Genomic DNA, 23,776 nt, shown 5'->3' with positions numbered 1-23,776 from the left:
ATGCTCTGCTGAAAAGAGACTCACTCAGTTCCAGATGGACAATTATCTCTGCCACAAAGCCACTGCTCGAAATAGCAATAATTAACACCCTTGTTAGCTGTGTCAGAAAGGCCAAGTAACTAATTGAAGCATGGAGACCTTGCTGAGCTTTTGCTCCTGAGAATATTCCCCCAGGTCTGATGAAAGCACATTGATGCATGCAAGTAAAAGAAAGCTTTGTATTGACACACTCTGTTCATACTGAGATGGAGAATTTCAATGGATGAAGTTGTCAAGCCAGTGAAAAATGAAATTAACCCAAAACAAATGAAATTAATCAAATGCAAGAAGGAAAACAGAATGTAAAATACAATGCATGGCCAGAAAAGATGCTCCCCGAGGCCTGCACTGAATTACAAATCCCAAAGGTCACAACAGCTTCAGATACTTAGTGAAGTACAAGAAGTCTGGTTATGTTTGCCAGAGCAAAGGAATGTAAATCACTCTCTGAAACAGAAAGTTGATCTGTGCCTCTGCACAGATCTTTTTGTGGCATCCCAACTGAGTATCCTAAGGCAAATGCCTCATTTCCAGTCTTTCCTCCTTCTCCAAACTGTCTCAAACCCTCACTCTCTAGAAGAAACTTTCTGTCTCCTCTGGACTAAGCAGCAGATCAGCTACAACACAGGCTGAGCATTGCCCTGTCCACCTGAGCTGTGAAAGATTTAAAGGCTGATGTTTTATGCACTGTCAGACACAAACCTGTAAGGTGGCATTTTCTAAAACCTAGTGTAGCCCTGGGACCCAGGGGCTGTGCTTCAGTCTGTTCTAGCTTCCACTTCTTCTTCTAACAGCCAACATGTTGACTGTGGAGTAAACGGAAGGGAACCAGAATTAATTAATATTAAGGTGTATCTATATCAAAAAAATGCAAAGAGCACAGACTTCCTTTCTCCAGGTTTTAGCTAATACTGATTTCCCCATTGAAAAGAGTCAGATGGAAGTGTAAAGGAGAAAGAGAAGGGATCTTCTGCTTGCAGAGAGCTAAAGTAATTCATCCCTTCACTGCTTCAATGTCTCTGTGGCTGTAATGAAAATAGGGATAGGGATGAGATAGAGGAGATAGAGAACTAGAGAGAGAGCTAGAGAAAGAGAAATAGAGATAGAGAGAGAGCTAGAGAGCTAGAGAGCGAGCTAGAGAGAGAGAGCTAGAGAGAGGGATCGGGATCTGGTGGCTGAGATTAATCAGAGTAAGATGCCTCACAGGATCCTCAGGGTGTGAATGGTCTCCTCAGAGATCCCACCTTACTAATGCTGGTTGCAGTACTCCTGGAAATCAGACTTTGCTGGGTCAGGGATGCTAAAATCAAGAAGTAGAGATAATCTATACAAAAATCTCTCTTTGGACAGTCTTGCCATCTATAAAGCAATCTTCCGGGAAATTGCAGATGATGCACAGACTGAAATGCAATTTCTAGGCCAGGGCAATAGAGTTTGATAGACCACAGGCCTGTGATCTTGGAACAATACAATGCTTAGAGCACCAAAAGATAATAGTAAAGGCAGTGAGAAGGGCAACTCAACTGTCAGCATTCTATTTGCTGTGCCAGTCCACATTTTCATGTTAAGACACTCAAAATTCAGACCTCTTCCTATACAAGCACTAGTTCACTGCAACTATGAAGTATCCTTATGCCTGTCTGCCTGAAGTTCTCACAAAGAACCAGACATGCCATCCAGTCTGTGACACTGTCTTACACAAGGTGATTGTATAAGCCAAAATGTGGTTTTGCCTCACCTTTTCCACAGGGATAAACATCTGTCAATGCCCAGGAGCTGCCATCCAAAGAACGGTCTGTTTGGGTTTTGTCCTTATTGATGTGTCTTGAGCTAGCCTCACTACTCAGTTGTTCTCTTAAATCTTACTGAATCTTTCCTCTCAGTTTTGAGGTATATGGAAAGCCTCACCTTCTTTCCCATCTCACATTCAAAAACAGTGCTTTCACTCAGCACTGTAGAGAGGTTTTGTAGAGAGTTGAACTACAAGATTGAAATAGATGGAGAAAATAATATTTACATCCTAGCAAACTGCAAATCCTTCCTTCCTGCCATACATCCTTCCTGCTGCCTTCATGAAAAGAATTCACTGCTTGGATTTTAATTGGCTCTGTCTCTGACATCTGAAACCTGTCCTTGCCAGGGAGAAGTAATTTCATTACTAAAACACAGCAGAGCTGCTGGGCTTCTCTGCAACCTAACTGAATTAAAGTCATGAGAAGACAAATACAAGAGGGCTGCTTTCAGAGGCGAGAAAACGTCAATTTGCAAAGAGGATTCAAGGAACAGTGGCAAGTGCAAGGATTCCAGGAAACATTTCCTTCGTGATGTGCTTCTTCTGCATGACTCACACATCTCTGGGGCATGCCTTCAGATGGGGTAAGTGCCAGTTGCTCCTGGACATCAGTGCAATTTATCCCAATTGAAAATGAGGAGTAACTTGGGCAGTCTAATGGACAAGCTCTGATAACATTCTGCAGGGGCATTTACACCCCACCTGTCTGCCAAAGGATGTGTAGCTACACTACTCCCAGCAAAATATTGGAGGGTAAACTGGAGGATCTACCTGCTCCTGTGAGGACAGTGAACTCCAGCAGCTGGGTGCACATCAGCTGCCCCAAGAGCATCTAGACTCACTCCCTTCAGTTTTCTCAGGATTTCAAAACAAACTGTTAGCATGGATGTTTCAAAGTTTTTGGGACAAGGGTCTGTTAAGGAGCTGGAGTGAAAAAATGAAATTACCATAACGGATCAGCTTTTCCTCTTAATTTCAAGTGAAACTGTGCATACTCAGCATTTTATAAAAGAGTGGTTTCAGTGCCCACAGAACAAAGGGACAAGAGAACAGGACACTGATCCAGAAAAACATGGGAAGGAATAGTGGCTTCTGTGGATGAGCTTTTAACACATCTGTATCGACATAACCTTCCCATATGTTATGTTAGGCTAGACTAGCCACTGCAGGGACATGTTATTACCCTAAATGCTGGCATACTGGGAGTGGTGACACAGAGTGGCACAGTATCACCAATCCACATTTTGTCTGCAACAGAAGTCACCATTCAAATGTTGCATCTTCCAGGTCCTTTGCAACAGAGCATGGCTTTTCCCCAGGGACAAAAGAAGGCAGTTTCTAATGTTTGCAAGTAGTTCAAGTACCTAACTACTTTTCCCTTGTCTGCCAAGAAAATCCACAGCAACTCCTGCTAATGTGTTTCAAAGGGTAGCAACTGGTCCATTTTTCTCTGGAACAGTTGTCAGTCACGTTCACAGCAATGAAGCAAAGGAAAGCTGTTATATATCTGGCAGTGATAGCTGATATACCTCCTTGCAGACTAAAAAACCAAACTTGTTGGAGTAATCTAAATTTTATTGTCCGAGAGTCAATTTACTCCTTAATTCAATTCCTTTTCTCCACAAAAATATGGTGACTTTCCCCTTTGATTTCAACAAATTTGTTTCAGCTATCAATTACCGGAGTGCATAGATCAACAGGGGCTGTGGAAAAACTGTGATGTAATCCTTCCATTTAGGGCTAAGGAACAAGTCTAGGGTTTCTTGCCAAGACACACAGACAGGTCTTAACTATGTGATACAGAATATCCCATTTTAGAGGGAAAAAGCACGGGGAGACTCTGACACAGAGTAAAATTGCCTCTACTTGCAATTTTCAGTAGGTCTGAGGTAAAGTGGCATTGTGCTGAAAAAGCTGACACAAATGATCCATGTACCCTCTGCGGGGAGAACAGAACATGTATCCTGGATCTGCGGGATGCTGAGTACAATACCCAAATTTCTGGGGGGATCCTGCAACATTTGTGGCTCACCTTCAGTGATGCAGTCGAGGCCAAATGTAATGTTGTCAACAGCAATGTCAGCTTGGGAATTCCAGCCCCAGGTTGCCAGGAGTTCCAGCTGAAACCTTTGCAGTGAGACAGATGTTTTAGAGAAGACCACAAAGGACTAAGGAGAGGGAAAAACAACCAACCAACCAACCAGCCTCCCTAAAAATACAATGTTCCCTTATAATGGAAAACAGATCATCACTATTTACAATTTTTCCTCCAGACAAGTCCAGCTGAGCAGCCAAAAGGGCTTGCATTAAGTCTTAGACACAGTCAACCCCTTGTAAGCATCACAAGACACATAAAATTTTAAATTTCATGGAGAAGAAGAATGCTCTACTTCTCCTACTATCTGCACATGCATACAGACAACTGTCCCCCACTAATTGTTGTACACAAACAACCATCCATATTCAATTACCAGAAACAGTCAGGGAATTAGACTGAGGGAAAAAAAATACCTCCTCCTTTCCGTCCCTGAAGAGATAGCGTAAAAACTGAACAAAATATCCAAATGTCCTGGGCCTGATCCTTAGCCAGAGTAACTCAGAAGGTGACAGGAGTTTATTTCAGAATGGTAGCACGTTATAAATTCCAGCCATAATTCCTTGAAGAGCTAGCTCCCTCAGCTGTCTCATGTTTTTCCACCATGACCAGGTGTTGCTTATCTAGGAGCTCTGTGTAGTGCTACCTTCTGAATTCACAAGGAAGAAAGAAAATGAGCTGAAGGATTTCCTTCTAATGGATAGGACTGAATTGTTTTTCATTACAGATATCTGATGCCCAGTCCATTTAGAGCTTATTAAAAGCATATGGACAGGACCTCTATTGCTGTTTCTGGTAAAGCTCAATGATGATTTATGAGAGATCAAGCAGCAACCTGCCTAACACATTGATCATTCAGCCTAGAAACACACTTATCCTAAATTAGTGGCAATAAAATACGTGTGTGCAATCCACCCACCAACCAAATGTTGGTTGATATCCACAGTTACTTGCATAGCTGTATAATAATCTTTAGGGATAAACTGCTTTTACCCCAACTCAAGAATGACCCCTTGTGCTTAAATGTAAGCATCCACACCTTCAGAATCTAAGCACTCTGGGAGTAAGTGCAGCAAATGCAAATCAAGGGTCTGTTAAATGACCTCTTAGCCTTGATGTTAGTGGGGGAATTTTTCATTAGATCTCCTTCCTACAGAAACCCTCCCCTTCAATAGCAAGCTTAGCAAGAGTCGTATAAATCCACCGACAAATGACTATAATTCCCCATCTATCTCATGGGAAAGAGTCAGAGCACCCTTAGCCCAGAACCAGGGCACTTACAAGACCCACAGGCACAGACACAGCACCACACCCTACCCTTACTTAGGCACTCACATGGCGTTATAGCCTTGGTCAGGTCCATCTGCTGTGTCTGGTCCAGGGAGACAGAGCAGACAGGGGTCCCTTGCACTGCACTACAAGGTAGGCTTCTGCTCCAGCCCAGAACAAGGGGGACCTTGAGGAATGACCTCTCCACCCTCAGTGCACGAGAACTGACATTTCATAACCTCTAGGCTCTGTATGCCTCCCCTTCCTCTTCAGAGAAAGGGGAGGAATTTGCCTTTTGAACTCAGAGCTGTGTTAGCCAGAGGGGTTTCCAGTGTTCCTGTTCATTGATCTCATTTTGTTGACTCCAACAAATTACATTCTCCAGCTCTCTGTTGCCTGGTCTTCTGCCTGATTGGTTTTCTCCTGATAGCATTATTTTTCTTTGTGTGTGTGAACCAAGTAAGTGAATTTGCCAGCCAATCACCAGAAGCAGTTTTTCAAAGTAGCTAGATGCCCAACTGGGAGGCTGATCAGCAAACTGTGTCTTCCTTCTGTCCTAAGAAATAAATTCATTTTATGAAGGTCTTGAGAATAACTACATGAATAGAACCTTAGTGGCCTCTTGGTTTTTGCTAAGGCTTTTCTACTTCTGGCCCCATCAAGCTGTTCATGGCCTGCAACTTCTTGTGTTTCAACTCATGCCTATTCTTCTTCCCTGTGTGATCTGTCCCCTCCTACCCACTTTACTACTGCCTACCATGCCCTTAAGGAACCAGAGGAAAGTACAGCACTTTCCTATAGCAAGAGAAGGACAGAAGTTTCCCGAGGATTTGGGATTTGCTCAAAATTTCCACTAAAAAACTACTGTTAAGTATAGCATAGATAGAGCTTGTATTACCAAGGAAAGCTGACAACACCTATAAATATACACAATAATTCATGAAGTTTTATACCAAATTGTCTTAAAATTGTCCAGCAATGTTCATCACACACCTCTGTTTACAGTTGTTTTCAACTCCATCAACATTAAAGCAATTCAGGCTGAACTTTTCTATTTTGGTTGATTTGATATGACTTTTCCAGCAGTCAAAACATTTTTTGAGTGCATAGGATGAGGCAATGCATGGATTCATGATTCTGACCATGCTCAAAAATGCTGGTATTTTTTAAGCACTCTGTGCTATTAGGTATTGGAAGTGGGGTCTGAAATTAGTGAGGAAGAGAGTCACATGGCAGACATGATGTTGTTTTTTTTCATGTGAATGAGAATCAATTAAAATTTTAAGAAAATACTTTCTCAATTTTTAAATCCCTGACATTTCCTGGTCTTTTTTTTTTTTTTTTAATCCTGCATTTTCCTTTTTCCTGGATATCTCAAAGTCTCAGGCACTTTCCATGCAGTGCTATTATGAACCATGTCAAGTCCTGTTTCACCTACATGAGGTGAAAACTGCCCTTCCAAATTAATGGATAGACATTTTATTCCCCAGCCTTTCTTTCTGTTGCTCATTCTGGCCAAACAGGAGGGAAAAAAAAGCTGCCTGAACTGAATCTGGAGTGAACAAGGTGTCATCCTGGAGAGAGGCTGGGACTCCCTGGGAATTTTACAGCAGAGAGGCTTCGACTTGGTGTGCAGGGGGTTTGGGCCAAGATCTACAGAGAGAATTAAATGGCCAGTCAAACAGGAATACTGGGCATAAACCTTTACTGTAGGTCTGGGATCATTGAAATGAAAGCACACTAGAGATAGCTAGGAGGAGAAGGGAAGTGCAGTGAAGAGATTCAGATTTGATAATAAAAAAGCCAAAACAACACACAGAGACAGCAGCTGCTGGAAGAGTGATGGAAACAAGAAGCAGGGAGGAGTTCAGAAAGGGAAATTACACCCAGAGGCACGAGACAGATAAAATGGGTTCCCAAGTGGGAGGGTGAAGCAAAAGAAAGAGAGACCAAGTATATGAAAACAAGGAGGAAAGTCACCAAGCGCCCACAGAAGCAGGTAAGACAGGACAGCAGGAGCAGAGCATGGAAATAAGAGGACTGGTATGGAGCCTGTGCCCTGGGAGCACAAAGACCAGGGTTTCCTCCCTTGGGGAAACAGCAGCACCTAGCAAACTGTGTGCTTGTTCTGTGTCTGTTATAGATCTGTGTAGCAAATGGCAACTTATTGCTTCTGTCAGTCACCTGGCTAGCACAGGTGGTACAGATTTGCCTTCTAGACTGAACAGCTCCATCCTTACCCACAGTGATCGTCACTGCTGTGCCAGTCAGTTCTAAATTTGAAAATGTCATACAAAAAGGTTATATGAAGTAAAACAAGATAGAACTACTTGAAGCAGACTGTAATAAACACATGCATGACCACCTACATCTTTCATTTTGCCTTGGTGGTCAACTTTTTCAAACATTACAGAATTTGAACATTTGAATATAATTTTTTTTCCTGGCATTCTGGCTATGGCCCAAATAAGGTGTCTTGCTGCCCATTCCCTCCTGCCACATACAATCCATTTTGCTTCAGAATTAAGGGCCAATACAGAAATTGGAGGCTTCAGGGAACAAGCATAAGGGACTGTATATCAGAGGAGGCAGAAGATCTTAAATATCTCTGAAGAACCCCTTGGTCTCTGCTGCAGACTGGTCCACAGTAGAGTGCCCAGAGAAAAGAGCTATTCTGCACTGATTCACTGGCCATGCTTTACATATCCATAATTAAACAGATGCTAATCCACAGGGTTTCAGATTGTGTCAGGCAAGAACTTTAAATACAGTGCTAGGAGGCAGACCAATCCTACCCTAAAGGAATCATTCATGGCAAAGGTGTGTAGGTGGACATGTGATAATACTGAGACCAAAAATAAACAGGAAATTAAACTACAAAGAGGGCAGAGCAACATTTATAATATTCACTCTATAGACTTGGAGGGTTTTTTCTTAATTTTCATGTGAAACAGACCCTCCTCAGGGATATGCAAAAAAACAAAAACAGATTGGAGAAATTTAAAGAAATGTTATCTTGTCAAAATAACCCACTACCAACACCAGCAACATGGGTTGAGATTGAGTGACACTAAGTGGGGGAGGAGAAATGCCTGAATAAAATTTGATTCCACTGAAATTCCTTAAATCTTCAATATTTATCTTCATTTGAAAACCAATGTTGCACTGTATTTCCACACCTAAACCCACGAAAATTTGGTGCAAGGCTCATTTGGGCAACAGTCTTTTTCTGAAATCATTCCATCAATAATGTGGCAACGAAGGATCTCCAGCTGCCCAGGCTGCACTGATACAGATCCTAAACTGGACAGGTGTATTGGCTAAACTGTGGGATTACCACCCCTTTGAATCACCACCTGAGTATTTTTTACTGTGGGAATATGGAGTGCAGCTATGCTAATGCAGCTGTTTCCCTGCTGGGAGCACTTTGCCCCTGGCTTGCTCAGATTGCTGAAAGGATTTTAGTACAGATGCTTGCTGTTCCCAAGCCCTAAGTACTGTTTGAAGCTGCACAGAAGTGCAGTCACATGGTGTGAGCTTGTGTTGAGCTAAGCTGTGCATGTGCATGAAGATATGCACTTAGGACAGAATACTTCCTGAGCAAGCAGAGCGGCCCTGAAAGAAGACAGGAATGAAAGTGGCACTTCACAATAAAGATAGTAACAATTTGCTAAATCTCTGGAGATAACCCTGGCTGCTGACAGTGGAGCTCTTACCGGTTCTGAAGCACTGGCATTGGTAAGGTGATGAGAAACCAGTGGTCACTCCAGCTCCCTGCCCTTTCCCACATTGGCAAGGTGGTTGGAGCTCCCTTCATCTCTTCCCTGAGAGAGAAGGAGACTGTACCATTGTAGCTACCAAAAACATGCACTGAAAATTGAATCTGCAACAGAGGAAGAAGAGGAAAAGAATGGTAATCTGTGACAAAAGGGTGAGGCAGTCACTTCCCCCCTCCCTGGGAATTTGAGACACCAAACCTCTGAGTCTGGATCAAACTCCTTAATAACAGAAGTCACCAAGCCCCCACTCACTGATTTTGACTCGGCACCATTGCTAGCACAGAATTTTCTCAGGGAGGACCCAAGCTGACACTGCTGTTGGGCAGCTGCTTTTCAGGCATGATGACACTATCCACAGTTTCTGACACCAGCTGGGTGAGAGGATTGGTTCCCTTTTGTTGCCTTCTCTGAGGGGAGAGCTATCCTGCCCTGAATACCTTTGAAACAAAGACTGTCTCCAGAGGCAGGAAACCTCAGTCCATCTACCTTCTCCAATTCACAGGCACCACCTGAGCTGTAGCACCCCTAAGACAAGTGAACAACAAAATCACCAGTCCAAAGAATGTTTTGAACCAGGACTTATTCCTTTTTCTTTGGAGCAACCACTTCCATTTTGCCAAGAGCAAGAGAAATTTGCCATTTCCACCACTGCTTCAAATATTCAGCTCCCTTTATGTTACAGAGAGCTCCAGTACCAACAGGAAAGGAGCACACACGTGTTCTGCAAAGAACAACCACAGAAGTTCCTTGATCCTGCAATGTGGCCTCAAATCCTTGCCAGTGGAGGAGAGAATGGATCCAGATCTTCTGTAGCCTCTACAAAATAACCAACAGCTACTGCTTCTCCTCTCCCAGTTTTGTGAACCTATCTCAAATCACATTTTATTTTGTTGTTTATTTTGTACCCAGCAAATTTTACCTGGATTTATAAGTAAATGTAAATACCATAGTAAACTTTCTGGCACCACAACTGTATTTATTTTCCCAGCTCTAATTAGGAGGCATCAAAGCTTTCTCTTTCTCCCCTAGCAAGACTGGACTCTAGCTTAAACTTGCAGCTTAATTTTCCTAAGTGTTATGACTGCAATTTTATTTAATACTTTTTATTCCAGCATCTCAGAGCTGCAAGGCAAGTTGTGTGATTTTATCAAGGCCAGTTGCATTAACCTTTTGAAATTCCTGCACAATGTGATCAGAAGTTTATTATATTCATCTATTTCTGGAAAATCTAATGCTTTCTTACTTCACACTCCTGTTCTCAGTGAAACAATCAAGTTTATTAACTCCTACACAAGTATTGCAGAATTGATGAAGAAAAATCTCAGCAGCAGATATACTAAAACTCAATGGCCCTGGCAGACAGCTTGCTTTTCTACAAACCCTGGCTGCCTCACACAATTTAGCTGTTGGGCACCTCTCAGAGCAGTAACTCTTCCTAACTGGCACAGTTAGTACAGCTGGGAAGTTTTCCACAGTGAGTAGCTGATTTTGGGCTTCTGCCTTCACTTACTGGGGATGCACCTTACATCTCCTTTCCAGTTCTGAACAAGTAGCCAGCTAGGCAGTATAGCCTGCTCTTCCTCTTGCTGGAGTTGTGTAGAGTGTGCAGAGGGACAGGAGAACAGGCTAATTGTGCAAACAGTGCCTACAGCCTGATGATTTACTCCACAAAGGTGCTAAGACAGAGTGACACACCTGGTAGCCCTCAGTGGCAAGACTGGCTGGCAAGCTGCTACTGTAAGCCTTGGCCACACCACTTGTCTGAGTGCTGGCTGCTCGCAGGTAGAGGAAGTGCCCTGTGAACACAAAAGTGAAAAAGACAAAATGATCTCTTGCTCTTTTGTGTAATCACTTGAAGCAATTTAACATCATTAATATTACTGTAGGTACGTAGGCATATGCAGGTGTAAGCATGGCTTGAGTGCAAGTCTGTTGGTGAGGTTATAGTAAACATGGCAGATTTCAGCAGCACAAAAGTCAACATCCCAAACCCTTTCTTGGAATGTGAGTGGATAAACCTCAGACACCACTCAAGATCTTCCCATACCATTAGCATCAATGACTCCTGCTGAGACAAACGCTGGGCTGGAAGAGTTTGCTTGCAGTCTTTGTTTCCAGGGAGAGCTTACACAAGGCTCTCAGGAGACAAACATGATGCTTGTATGGAAACCCTTCATTTTGGCTGGGAACTGTGAGGCAAGACTCATGTGTGCTAACACTTCTGACTTTCAGCCCGAACAGGTGAGAGCCTGGCCTCCTCCCTTCTTCCCTAGCAAGTTGACAGTTCTGCGAGTTGACTCTTTTTATTGCGGCATTTTATGGCACAGAATGTGTAGGGTCACTTGGGGTATTCTCCTATGTGATGTTCTTCCTAACCCACTAGAGTCTGTCAAGGGTCTTAAAAAAATTTGTTTTCAAAGCTGCCTAGTTCTGTTGGGCAATTTTTACCTTGTGATGCAGCAGTTATCATATTGCTGCTGAAGTACTCTGCAACTGCATAGCTCACAAGAGGAAGGAGGAGGGAAGAAGTATACATTATATGATTTTTTTATAGGTGAAGGAGAATCCTTGTCTATGAGAGTTTTGTGTTTACTTTTTTGCATAACTTGTTTAGTATAAAGTTTTGAGGCATGTTTGAAAGTTAATTTTAGCTACATTTGAAGTTGCTATAGATAATACAGATGCTGCAGTTCACCTGGCAATGATGCCAAAATTTTTTAACCAATTTACATAGACTTAAGTTCAAGACTATTGTGTACGTGCATGCACAGAGAGTGGAAGAGAGAACAATGAAGAACCTACCACCAGTGGCTTGCAAAGTAGACCCTACAAATGAGTCCTCTTGAATTGTTTCAGAAAAGCCCCGAATAGACCAAGGAGATGCTGCAGTTCCATTCAGTGTCCAGCCACACAGACCTTCTTCAAAAGAGCAGTGTGAACCCTCTGGGAGACTGTCTAGAACCGAGAACAAGAAAAAGTAGGAAAATAGGAGCAACTTGATTATGGAAGAACACAAGCAATTACAAAAGTGTAAATCCATTGTGGTTGCCCAAGTTAGCCAAACTATGCTACACTGTCAAAATTGGTCTCATCTCTGTATTTCCAGAGTCACCATTAGAAAGCCAACACTTTGTTTCTGGAACTTTGAGACTATTTTGTACTAAATACTCTAAATACTGGGCAAAACTGCAGACCCTGTAATCTCAGGAATGGCAAATCACTGCCAGATATTTGTAAACGTCTTGCTATGTATGAAATTGCAGGCATCACAAAGATTTGTCCACTTAAAGGAAGGCAAATCAACAGATTATTTTAAATTTCCACTGCTGTACTTGTAACTAAACAAACATTGCATCTCAGCACCACATATAATGTTAGGGAATTTCTCTGTCCTGATGTGCAAGAACTCTGAACTGGGATCTTGGAAGGACAGATTTATGATACTGTTGGTGACTAAGAATGGAAAGATGTTTAACAGCTTTCCCTGAAGGAAAGATTTAGATCTTGGGTCCAGAAAGAAATTCTCAACCAGCTGCAGACATGTAAATAAGGTTTTGCCTTTCTCTGAAGTAGCAATAACTGTAAAGGTAAGGTCATTGAGCTCCTTACTGCAATAGTTAAGAAACCAAAGCAAGTAAAAAAAAAAAAATTATTGTATATAGGGTGAATTTTCAAAGAGAATCTTGGTACTCAATTAACATAAATGGGCCAAATTAATTTAAAGGTAAAATAATGAATTAATTTGAAGATGGAATCAATTTAACTTATTTTTATTCTAAATTATTTCTTCTAATAGAATGAAGGTTCCCACAAAATGTCATGCCACATACTCACCACACCTCATTCCTTCTCCTCCCTTGGTAGGGCAATCACTGATGAACTCACAGATCTGTAGGTGGCTGACACAGCCTCCATGAATGCAGGGAAAGGTTGAGCCTTTGTCATATATAAAAAGATCTTGATTTTCTTTATCTAAGGGGGGAAAACCAAAAGATAACTGAATCTAGAGGTGAGTTGACGGTTGTATGTGACCCTTCATGTGTATTAGTTTTCACATGTAGGACCTTGTCCTTTGTTTGATAAATCTCTATCTTTTTCATGTAGGTTTCTATCCAGCATGAGATTCCTGAACCAAATTTATTGCCCTTTTCTTTCTCATGTACAGCTTTTGCCATGTTTGTGCTATCTTTAGATAATTTCTGGGTTTTTTTAATGAAGGGCCTTGCAGTTTCCTACCGTGATGTGCTCCTCAGCTCTGCACACATGACTGTGCGCCTGCCAGGCAGCTGTGGCATGCTGCATGGCACCCTGCTGCTGGGGGCAGGAACACCCATTTATCTGTAGCCCTGACAGACACACTGCTATGCCCTGTTTAGCTCAAGTTGAACCAGCACTTGGGCTGCTGACTCATTTCTGTGCCAGCTTCCAGCTGTTGGCATCCATCCCATGAGGTAGCTGCTTCCCCTGCAAGTTTGCTGTACATGAATTTTACTCATGCACCCTAACTAGTTTAGTCAGTTCTAGTCTGGGAGCATTTGACTGACTGCACAGGTACCCATCTGCCAGGCTGAACATGATGTTTAATTCTGATGTTTCCCAAAAGCACCCAGGCTGTCCCATGGATGCATTGGTGCCCAGGCCTGCTATGGACCTGCTGCCCTTTAGCAAAGCTTTGCACAGAAGTTCCATTGGGATTGTTACTACTCTGGAAAAAATGTGAAATTTAGGGAATCAATTGCAGGAGAAAGTGAGAAGAACACCTCTGCAGCTAGCTAGGTGCACATTCTGAAATAGTATTTCTTCATTACACTGTTTTGTGCCAGGTACATGCACCAGGTTATGTAGACACTGAGAGCCCAGTGCTTCAGGCTGTGTGCATCCCCTCAAAACTCTAGGACTGTCAGAAAAATATTACATTAAAAATACAGTATGTTAAATTAAAAGAATAATGACTACAATTAAATCTCTAATATGATCAAAACCATGCTCACAATAGTGTTTTCTTTTTACATTACATTCCAAGCTATTTCTACAGAGTCTGCAAAATGGAAACAATAACATTATATTAATTAATGAGATTCAGGAACTGAAGATAATTATGTCCCCAACCTGAAGATTGCCTGTGCTGACAGACTCTTGCACTTCCAAGAAGCCTAAATGACATTAGCAAGGTTCTGTACTGCCTCTGAGGATCATTTGCTTGACATTCAGAACAAAACTGTAAGCTTCAGGTAAAACTGAGGTCTTAGCTGAGCACTCAGTACTTTAGAGAAAATAGTTACATTCTGATTATTTTCATTTTACATAGAAATTCTCAGCCTGGCAGTAGCAAACAGATCCCTTTGGGGGCAGATAAATGTTTATTTTCTTCATAAATTTGTTACATAAAGCTCAAGTATGGAAAAGGCTTTGATTACATAGGGTAGACTGTTGTTCTTGATTATTTAAGATAAAGAATACTAAATGCTAAAATAATCTTGGTAAAGACTTTTTTCACCCTTGTTGTTGAATTCAAGCATAAGTCCGGTTGGTTTTGGACTTTTTTCCCATACAAAGATCAACCAAAGCAAAGCTGAAAAGCAGAGAGGATCACTTAAATTAGTTCTATGATTCTGAGTTAATAATCTTTCTTCTAAATCCTATCCTATCCCTCATCATCCTCATCCATTTTGGTGAGGATGCATTTGGTCATTCCAAACCTGTCTGTGTTGCAGCATACCATGAAAGCAGTTCCTGAGCTGCAAGGAGCCCACTGCCAGTACTCCAGCCTCCTGTGCTCCACAGCTTGAATACACCAGGGTGATTTTGAAAGGTCTTTCTATTCGTCCAATCTGGGCCACCAGGTATTTCCATTTCATCCTAGAGGACAACAGAATGTTTTCAGACATACACACAGCATGTTGGAATCCATGGAGTCTCCAGCATTAAGATTCTGCACTGTACTAAACAGTGGTAATAGTATCCATGTGGGAAATGGATCAGTGGATGCAAATAGCAAGACAACAAATGGGTGTTAATATAAAACGAGTGATGATCAGCCTTGCAAGCTCATGTAAGGTTATCTTTGCTGCAGAGCTTATTGCTACTGATGAAGAGATCCAGCCATTCCCAATGATCCTTAAAAAGATCTTAAATTATCACCAGTTTTGGACATGCTACCCCAATATGTGTTTTCCACATACATGGTTGTGTTCTGTTTGCTCTTGAAAGTACACATCTAAAGCAGCTGCTCAAGTCTCTGCATTCCTCAAGCCAACACTGACATTGTGTGTTCTGGAAGTAAATGTCTGACCCTGAATGTTTCTTGGTTGTGTCAAGAATGAAAACCTTTATGTGTGTGTTGTCTAGCTGACTTTCCACCTTAGCAAACTACAGTGCACCCACAAAGCAAGGGATAGAAGTGAAATGCTGTTCCAGGAAATGCAGATTACTTGTGCCATTTACATTTCATTATGGAGCAAATACCATAACCTGCAAATCTAGACTGGAAAGGTTTCTCAATTGTGCAGCACTTCTGAAAAGCAGTTTGGAGAAAGACAAGTACACCCTAATTTTAAAGATGGTTGTCAGGCATCAAAAGCTAGAGAGCAATACCAAAAGGGAATTTTTGGGGTACCTCACTCAGATTAAGTCTGATAGAAGTCAAGGTATCCAGGTGTCATTTAAAAACTAAAGCAGAATTCTTAAAATTATTTTTATTTTATTTTTGTTTCCAAAACCTATTCTTATATCTTTTATTAACAAGACAGCAAAATACAGTTAAATATACGTGTTATTATTTTGTGAATGGATTGGAGCAAGGCTAGTGAGAAAGGAATCCTTGCTCTAAGTGCCTTTCTGAAAATAGTACCAGACAGATAATTTTATGTACATTCTACACACTGCTGCTGATGTTACTGGGGCCACTCTGGACAAGTGACCTAAGCCAGTGCCAATGGAGTAATAAGAAGGCGAGGCCACAGTGTTAAGACATGTAGATCAGCTCTGCTCCTAGTATTACTTTTTTAATTTAGGAAATGCCTTCAGCTGCCATGAAGTGGTCAGGCAGCCTTTGTCCTGCACCAGAAACACCTTACAAGACAGCACCCAGATTACAAACACATCTCCTCTGAACGCAATATAAAAATCACAGAACTGTATTTGCAGCTTGCAAAACAATCCAAAGCAACTTAAATTTTTTATCACCTTCTCTCACATTCTTCCCTCCACAAGCCAATTATATAACTTTGTCTGGACAATTTTTTACTATCCCTTCTATGGCATCCACCTACCTTTCACTTTCACAATTGTACACACTCATAAATACCCACAGATATCCTGAACTTATATGAAACTGAGCTCCTCTTACAAAGATGACCTTATTTCCTCTATTTCCTGTCCCATCATAATGCATTCAGTAGTTCATTATAATTTAATTAATCTTCAGAAAGCCCTGAATTGCAACAGCACCATCTCCACTTCCCAACATGCTAGAACAACTGTGTTGCTTTCATTTTGCATTACAGTGCAGCTTCAGGAACATCCAGCACCTATAAATATGTCTCATAAATATTCTTATAAATATATCTCCCCTGCCACACTGTGGGACAACATCCAAGACCATCCAGCTCTGACCCAGAACTGAGTCACTTCTGCTACATGACACAGCTTTGTTCATCACTCCATTGCATCCTGTTGACCCCAAGAATGAATGGGCCATAATCAGATTGGTTCAATGAGCCAATGAAGGTAAGGACAATCTTTAAATCTTTTGAATTTAGCTATTAGGCATACTAGACCTGTCAAGCACTGAGGCAGAGTTCTAGTACCTCTGCCAAGTTACAACTCACCCTCCAGCTGAGACATCACAGTATTGCCAGTGTTAACTCAACACTGAGTGCAGGAACCTGTGGCACAGAGCCTCTGATTCACAGCCAGTGGTACATTTAGCAGTAGAACTGAAGAGCCCCACAGCTGAAAACAATGACTAGTTCAGCTGCTGCACCTTAATCCTATCTGCTTTATGAGCCAGACACTTTGGAACTTGCTGTTTATAGACCGGTATATCAATATAAAACTACTAATCATCTAAGTCAATAAACCAAGCTCTGAAATGCCATGGGTTAGGAAGACACACTGTCCATTCTGCCATCTCTGCTGGGAGAGCTGCAGTATCTGGTAGAAGAACAAGGCCATCATCTTAAGCCACTACTTTTGTGAATTGGCAACTGTTCTGAGTCAGAGCACTGAGGTCTCACAAAACAACCCAGTTCTGCACTGAAATATCTCTGGTACTGGCATTTTCTCCATTTATAACCCTGCAGAGAAAGCTGTCTAATGACAAGTGGCTTGCATCACTTAGAGTGCTTTTGTGTAAGAAGTCTCTTCATCATCAAGGTATTCCCTTTCAGAGAAAGCCTTGCCCCCTAGGTCCAACTGCAGCAAGACTTCTAATGCTGTTAATAATTACACCTCCTTTGCTTGTCTCACCACTGAAACAGAAGCTAGTCAGAGCCAATGTAATTTTTTTAATGGAATCAGGAATGAAGCCCATTGTTGATCCAGCAGAAGATGGATCATTGCAGCAGGCTTCCAAATAAGCCAAGCTTGGCAATAACTTTACTATTGATTTTATGTCAAACCGGATCTCAAGTATTGAGGCAATATTACTCTTCTAAAAAGAGATGTTAAAATTCATCTGTGTGCATGGAAGAACTATCAGGGTCTGACATAATTTTGAGAAATTTGCATGGACAGAAAGTTTGGAGCTGTAGGCTATCTAATGCTTAAGGCAAGAGAATTCAAGATTCACCCAGAAAACTTTTAATTCCAAACTTTCTTTTGCAGTGTTCACTTCGGGTTTTCATAAGCCTCTCAATCTTTTTGCTGAACAGATGTTTTCCACCCTCTTCTTAGCAATCCTTTCTATGATGTGATTTTTCATATCCAACAAACGGGTAAGTTTAGGAAAGATTTTATGTAAAGAATAACCATTTCTTCATTAGGACAGAAAAATGCAATAAAGCAGAACATGAAAGCTGAAGCATTTTCTAAATTAGGGGGACCCACTGCATGGGTTCTCACACAAAGCTGTGTATGCTGTATGCTTCTAAACTCAATTAGTGAACATAAAAATTAGAAGTTTTACATTACTTTTATACACACAGAAAACTATTGTCTGCAAGTCCTCACAAACATCCAGTGCTAACTACTGACTTAAAAGAAAATAGAGCAAAATACATGCCTACCACTCCTGCCTTCACCAAACTCTTAGAGGTTATTCTTTGACACAGTATATTTTTGGGTGCAATTTCAAGAGAGGCACAAGAGGCACTAACTGAATCGTACTCCCAGCTTAGTGTTCAAAATTCATAGTCTTATATAGCAACTGGACAGTTTCACACTTGCTAGATACATTTTTTAATCAAAATGGCTCTGCTCATTATTGTCAGTATGCATTTAGACATTATCTGAGAACACTGACCAGACTATTCCCTTGTCATCTGCACAGTAGAAGTTAAATAACTTTTGTGGATAAAAACAACCACATTAGTAGAATAGAAGTGTCAAAGATGGCAAGGTTTTTCAAGTGTCTCAGAAGATGGTGGAACACTTTATCACCACCACCCCTCCAAAAAAGGGGGGGACACACAAAAAGCTAAGCAATAAACAGTTTTGTGAGGTTGCCTAACTGAAAATCCATGTGTGCACATGGCCATGAACTTTTTGTTTTCTGCTCTACCAAGACTATCATAGCCATTCCACAATGAAAACTGAACAAATCAGCAAGAAAGCAAAATCAGCTATAGAAAGTGAAAATATTATCCCTGCCTCAAATGCTGCTTTATTTTCAGTGAAGTATGAATACTTAGAGTTGAAAGAAACTAGCTTCTTACGGAAACAGTTTTGGCTGAGAGCCCTGAAATAATTGTGGTCCACAGCAAACGCAAACATGTGAAAACAGTCAAAACTACACAGGACTCAAGAATTTTCATCTGTGGCTGATTCTGGATCTGTATGAGAAAGATGAAAAGAAGGCATACGCAAAATAGTAAAAACCATAGAAGAAAAAAAAGTTTGTTAAAAAAGTAAAAAAATTTATTAGATGTGACCTGAATAAGCACCATAACCATAACCCTGAGAGTGTGAAAATGGTTTTCTGAATTAAGTGCCAGACAAAGAAGTCTTGGCCTTGCAGGCAAGGCTACAGGCTCCTGATGTTTGAGCTTTATTGACATAATAAGAAATAAAAATTTATAATTTTTTTGTAAACACCTAGAATCTCAAACACCTCACTCCCTTAGCAGTTCTCCTTCTAATGGCAATAACTCAGAATACCTATGATTTATAGATGTGGTATTTTGAAATAAATGTCATGACTTTGTGACTTTGCCCTACTTTTTCAGAGAACATGGTACCAAAAGTCCATCTGTTTATTTTTTCTTTCATTAAGGTTTATATAAGAAAAAGTAATGGCAGCTTCAATACTACCAATTCAATGATGAATCCTACTAGTTAGTGAGGTGAACAGGACAGAATTTTCTCTTACATGTGATATATAGCTAAGCTTTTGGGAACTGTGTAGCTGATGGGTCCTGATGGAGAAAGCACAATCAGGAGAATATTTCTAGGTCCAGAAAGAGGAGAGTTCACTGAAACAATCTGGTGCAGCTGAAGTTTCTGATGAAGTATAGCTTGGTCATGGAATGGAGAGGTGACAAAAGGGACTGAAGCAGGATTTCCTGGAGTGTCTGATTATCTGAAAAAAGTGCCACCCAGCCTTTTTAATATGTCCAAATTTCTACTTTGATCTGAAGACAATCTCTTGGTAGTAATTTTCATGGGTTGCACTAGGTAGTGTACATAGGCATCTATCTAGAAGTCATCTGCTCACTGTCCTCCTTGTTCTGCTCTAAATTGTGCAGCAGTGTTTGGTTAAGACAGAAAAGCTTGTAGAACTCCTACTCCCTGTGGAAAGTCCCTGTAAAGTGGGAACACTTCAAGGTGGTCTCTCCTTAACAATCAATGTTGTTAAAATCTTAATCATGGAGAGAATGTTCATTTCAGGCTAACTGCCTAGGAAGAAGCAGGTAAATCACTGTGTTAGAAATAAATTCTGTTCTGCTTGCATGGTCAGATTTTTTTTTTAATTGTACAGAGATTTAAAAGTTTCCCTGTAATGAGGGGGGAAAGGAAGGATATTTGATGGTTCCTAACTTTATTTTCTCTCCTTTCTATCCTCCTTTCTACCTTGATTTCCAACGACTTGGTTTCCTCCCCTGTTCAAAGTCTTAAGAGTAAACTCTCTGAGCTTCCCAGTGCTTCATTTCATTCAATAAGAAAAAGTTTTATCAGTGCATGTACCACATTCTAATAAATCTACATGCCATCACTTTTAGATATGATGATCTTGACTTCACATAGAATTGTTTTGAAATAAGCTGCTAGACAACAGCTATGATCCATTCCAGAACTGCTGCAGTGATTAGGAAAAGCCAGTAAGGTGTAACAAAAGGATATTTTATGAGTTTACATATTGGAATGGAGCTGCAGCTGCAGAGGCCTGTCAAAAAACAGCAAGGGCAGCTTTGAGTAGGTAAAAAAAGGATATTAGAAATTAATCCCAGAAAATGCAACAGATTCGCAGTGAAATTGGAAAGAAGATGGGGAAGGAATAGCCAGGAAGGAACTGAGCAACAGCTGAAAATGAGAGAGAGATCTGAAAGGAAAAAAAAAAATAGTTTTTTTAGTCAAACTCTGCTGTCTTTGGCTGACAGGGACTCCTCGCTACAGATCTCCATGGCAGCCTGGGGAGTGCCAAAGAATTCAAAGAAAACAAGAACTGGGATCTATTGCTTAAGTTCTCCGTGGGAGTCAGTCAGGTGATGGAAATAAAAAACTCTGTTATGTGTCTAACCCAGGTTCTTACAAGCTGGACTGCAGCAAAGGAAAAACAAGCACATGGAAAATGGCAAAATCAGACAACATGTGGATTTTTCTCTTTCTTTTCCATTGTGATTTGTTCCCTTTACCCATTTCTCTTCCTTACTGCATTCTGCAATACACAAGAATGAAAAAGTAAAACGTTGGCAGGATCAAAGGGAATACAGGACAAGATCTGGGGTTGTTACACCTTCATTTGTTTTCCTTCACCTCTTCTTATCTCAGTTTTTTCCCTCCCTCAACTCAACAAATGGAGAAGTGGATGCTCCTGAACCTACTACAAAGGAGGAAACTATTAAAGATGTAAAATTAACCCCACCTCAAAATGAGAACTGTGACCCTTGTAGCATTGATAGGACCCACTGGATCCATAGATATCCAGGCATATCAGTCATGTTACCAAGGCAGTTTTTGGACTGAATGTATTTTACAGCTGCAGTCCTAGAATTAGTGAAAAAATGAATCACTCTTGACCCTTCTAAACATGAGGGAAGAGTGAGATATAAGCTAGTGTGTTCTTTTCCAAGGAGACACATAAAACCTGTGTCTGTCAGGAGGCTGTGTGCTTCAGTCCTGATAGTCACACCTTTATTTTCTGCTGTATTTTCTGCAGGGATCTCAAGAAGGCAAAAGACTCTTATAAAGAGCAGCCTGAGGAACTCCACTCTACCTTGAAATTCAAAGGCTTAGCAGTTGAAAATTGATTGTCTTACCTGGCATTCTCCTCATGGCCAGCTCTCAGATAAGTTATTGTATTTTTGTTTGTCTCCACATATTTGATTTCAACTGTGAATCTCTGGAGGAGAGGAACAGCATCCTGTGAACATATGGCCACTTCCAGAAAGCAAGAATCCAAGCTCCCAGGCAGGATGGGGCTTTGCAGGCTGAACTCACATCTATCTGGGAGTCTACTGGTGTTCAGGAGGAAAATGTCCCCTGTGAAGAGAAAGAAAACCACAACAAAACAAGAGACACACAGCATGGATGGAAGAGAGATAATAAGAAGAAAATGGAGAAGGAGTTTGAAGAAAGGAGTCATGAGAATAAATGAAGAACTATGCACAAAAACAAAAAAAAATTAGAGAGGGAGAATAAAATAAAAATTAAGGGTTTAAGTAAAGAAATGATAGAAGAAATGAGAAGAGAAGAAACCAAAAAAAGCATAAAGACATGTCCAACACAACAAAAGCCAAAGACTTTGCCAGTCAGACAGCAGACATGTGGAGCCAGCTTTGGCCTGTATAGGACTGAGTTTCCCAAGAAAAATCAAGTCTCTGTAAGTAAAAGTAGCTTATCCCAAACTGGGGAGATAGAAAATGAATATGTAAAGGGGCTGGCTGTTTAGAGGATACATCCACACACACCAAAGCAGCACACTTGAATTGCATGGTTGTCCCTGGCTCTTGGGCTCTGGCTGTGCCTTTGGGAGCTCTGCACCGTAACCAGCACATGGTGGCACTTTCAGGGACCTGCTGCAGCCAGAGCTGGGTGAAAGCAGGGTCCACTCCAGGGGAACTGCAGCTATGCCTACCTGCAGCATCTCCATGGGAGGAACTGTTCTCCAGAAGCATCTGCTGCCTCTCCTGGGACGCCAGGACACCAATGGAAGATAACACCCAGTCTGGTTTTCCAAAACTGTCTGTGGATGTCACCCAGGAACAACTTGAGCCGATGATACAAGAGACTTCTGTTGTGAGAAACCAAAGGTTTCAGTGAGGCTTATCTTGGCTCAAGGGGCACATGAGTGACCAAATGTACAGTGTATGGGGGTTAAATCTCCCAATAAATGGAAGAATTGAAGAGAAAAAATAAATTTTGCCTTGGGCAATAGCAAGAAAATCTCTGCCAGAGCAGGTCAAAGAACGTGTAAGAATGAAAATCTAACCTGCAAATTCTTGGCAGAATGTAAGTCAAATTCCTCCCACTGGTATCAAAAATGGATTTATATCAGTGGAAGGTCTAGACCACAAGTACTCAAAGTCCTGAATGAGAATAATGACAATAATATCAACAGGGATATTTAAACTGTATGGATTTAGTATTTTGGCAGACAGAAAGAACTGATACTCCAAGGGCAACCCTCTCTCAGCAATAGGAAGAGCTTGACAGGGTCTTAATCAAAACAGACGAGCAATGCAAGCAAGCTTTATATATTTTTTAAAAATCTTTTTAAACCCTTTTGCTTTCCTCCAGCAGGATGGATAAGAATACCTTCTTAACAAACTCCAGAGTTTACTCGCAGTACTAAAAACACTAGATCATATTGGCCAGAATTTTTCATAATCAGCATATTATAAACCAGACAAGAAGTAATTCACTGTTCTCTCATCAATCTAATATAAACTCCCTGAAGGGATGTTAGCTGCACAAAGCTCTCCCACACGGAGTGGAGCCGATAGAGCTGATATTAATTTGCATGATATTTATTTTCAGCAGTAATAATAATATTACAGTAATAACTGGAGTGTCCCCAGGCCAAGGAAGAAATACTAAGAGACAAAACATTCATATTTAGGATCCTGATGTTCAGAGGGTATTCAAACCTTGCAAACATGAATGACACATATTTATCTCTATGGCAGTCCTATTCCTGTGGAGGAGAGCAGGCAGGTAGGAAGGACAGAATTAAGGTCAGGGATATAACAAGGAAATGTAGCTGCCCAGGTGGGGCAAAAATGAAAACATAAGAGTCTCCAGAAGATTGCCTATACTTCAACTAAACTTTCAGACAAAGGAGAAATAGAAGCATCTTTTGAATACAACAATCCTAAATATTGAAGCAAATTCTAACTTCATTTTTATAAAACGACATCCAGTGAGCAGGGGTAAGATAAACACAGATGTTACAGAGTTGCACATAACTTTGGGCTGGCACAGGCT

At 41.0% G+C, this 23,776-nt stretch overlaps 1 protein-coding gene across 1 annotated transcript in view; it reads right to left on the bottom strand.

Moving 5' to 3' along the window:
• Positions 1–23,776, bottom strand: part of LTK (leukocyte receptor tyrosine kinase) — a 121,808-nt gene that overhangs the window by 27,796 nt on the left and 70,236 nt on the right. The window contains exons 4-11 of the mRNA XM_033061680.1: positions 22,428–22,583; positions 21,610–21,832; positions 14,694–14,833; positions 12,809–12,946; positions 11,777–11,929; positions 10,670–10,770; positions 8,912–9,078; positions 3,864–3,958 (exon numbers count right to left, since the gene is read on the bottom strand). Coding sequence (XP_032917571.1) covers positions 3,864–3,958; positions 8,912–9,078; positions 10,670–10,770; positions 11,777–11,929; positions 12,809–12,946; positions 14,694–14,833; positions 21,610–21,832; positions 22,428–22,583 — 1,173 coding nt within the window. The remainder of the gene's footprint in view (positions 1–3,863; positions 3,959–8,911; positions 9,079–10,669; positions 10,771–11,776; positions 11,930–12,808; positions 12,947–14,693; positions 14,834–21,609; positions 21,833–22,427; positions 22,584–23,776) is intronic.

Source organism: Catharus ustulatus, chromosome 6 (genome assembly GCF_009819885.2).
Source record: "Catharus ustulatus isolate bCatUst1 chromosome 6, bCatUst1.pri.v2, whole genome shotgun sequence".
NCBI classification, from domain to species: domain Eukaryota; kingdom Metazoa; phylum Chordata; class Aves; order Passeriformes; family Turdidae; genus Catharus; species Catharus ustulatus.
This window is presented reverse-complemented; position numbering and strand designations above follow the sequence as displayed.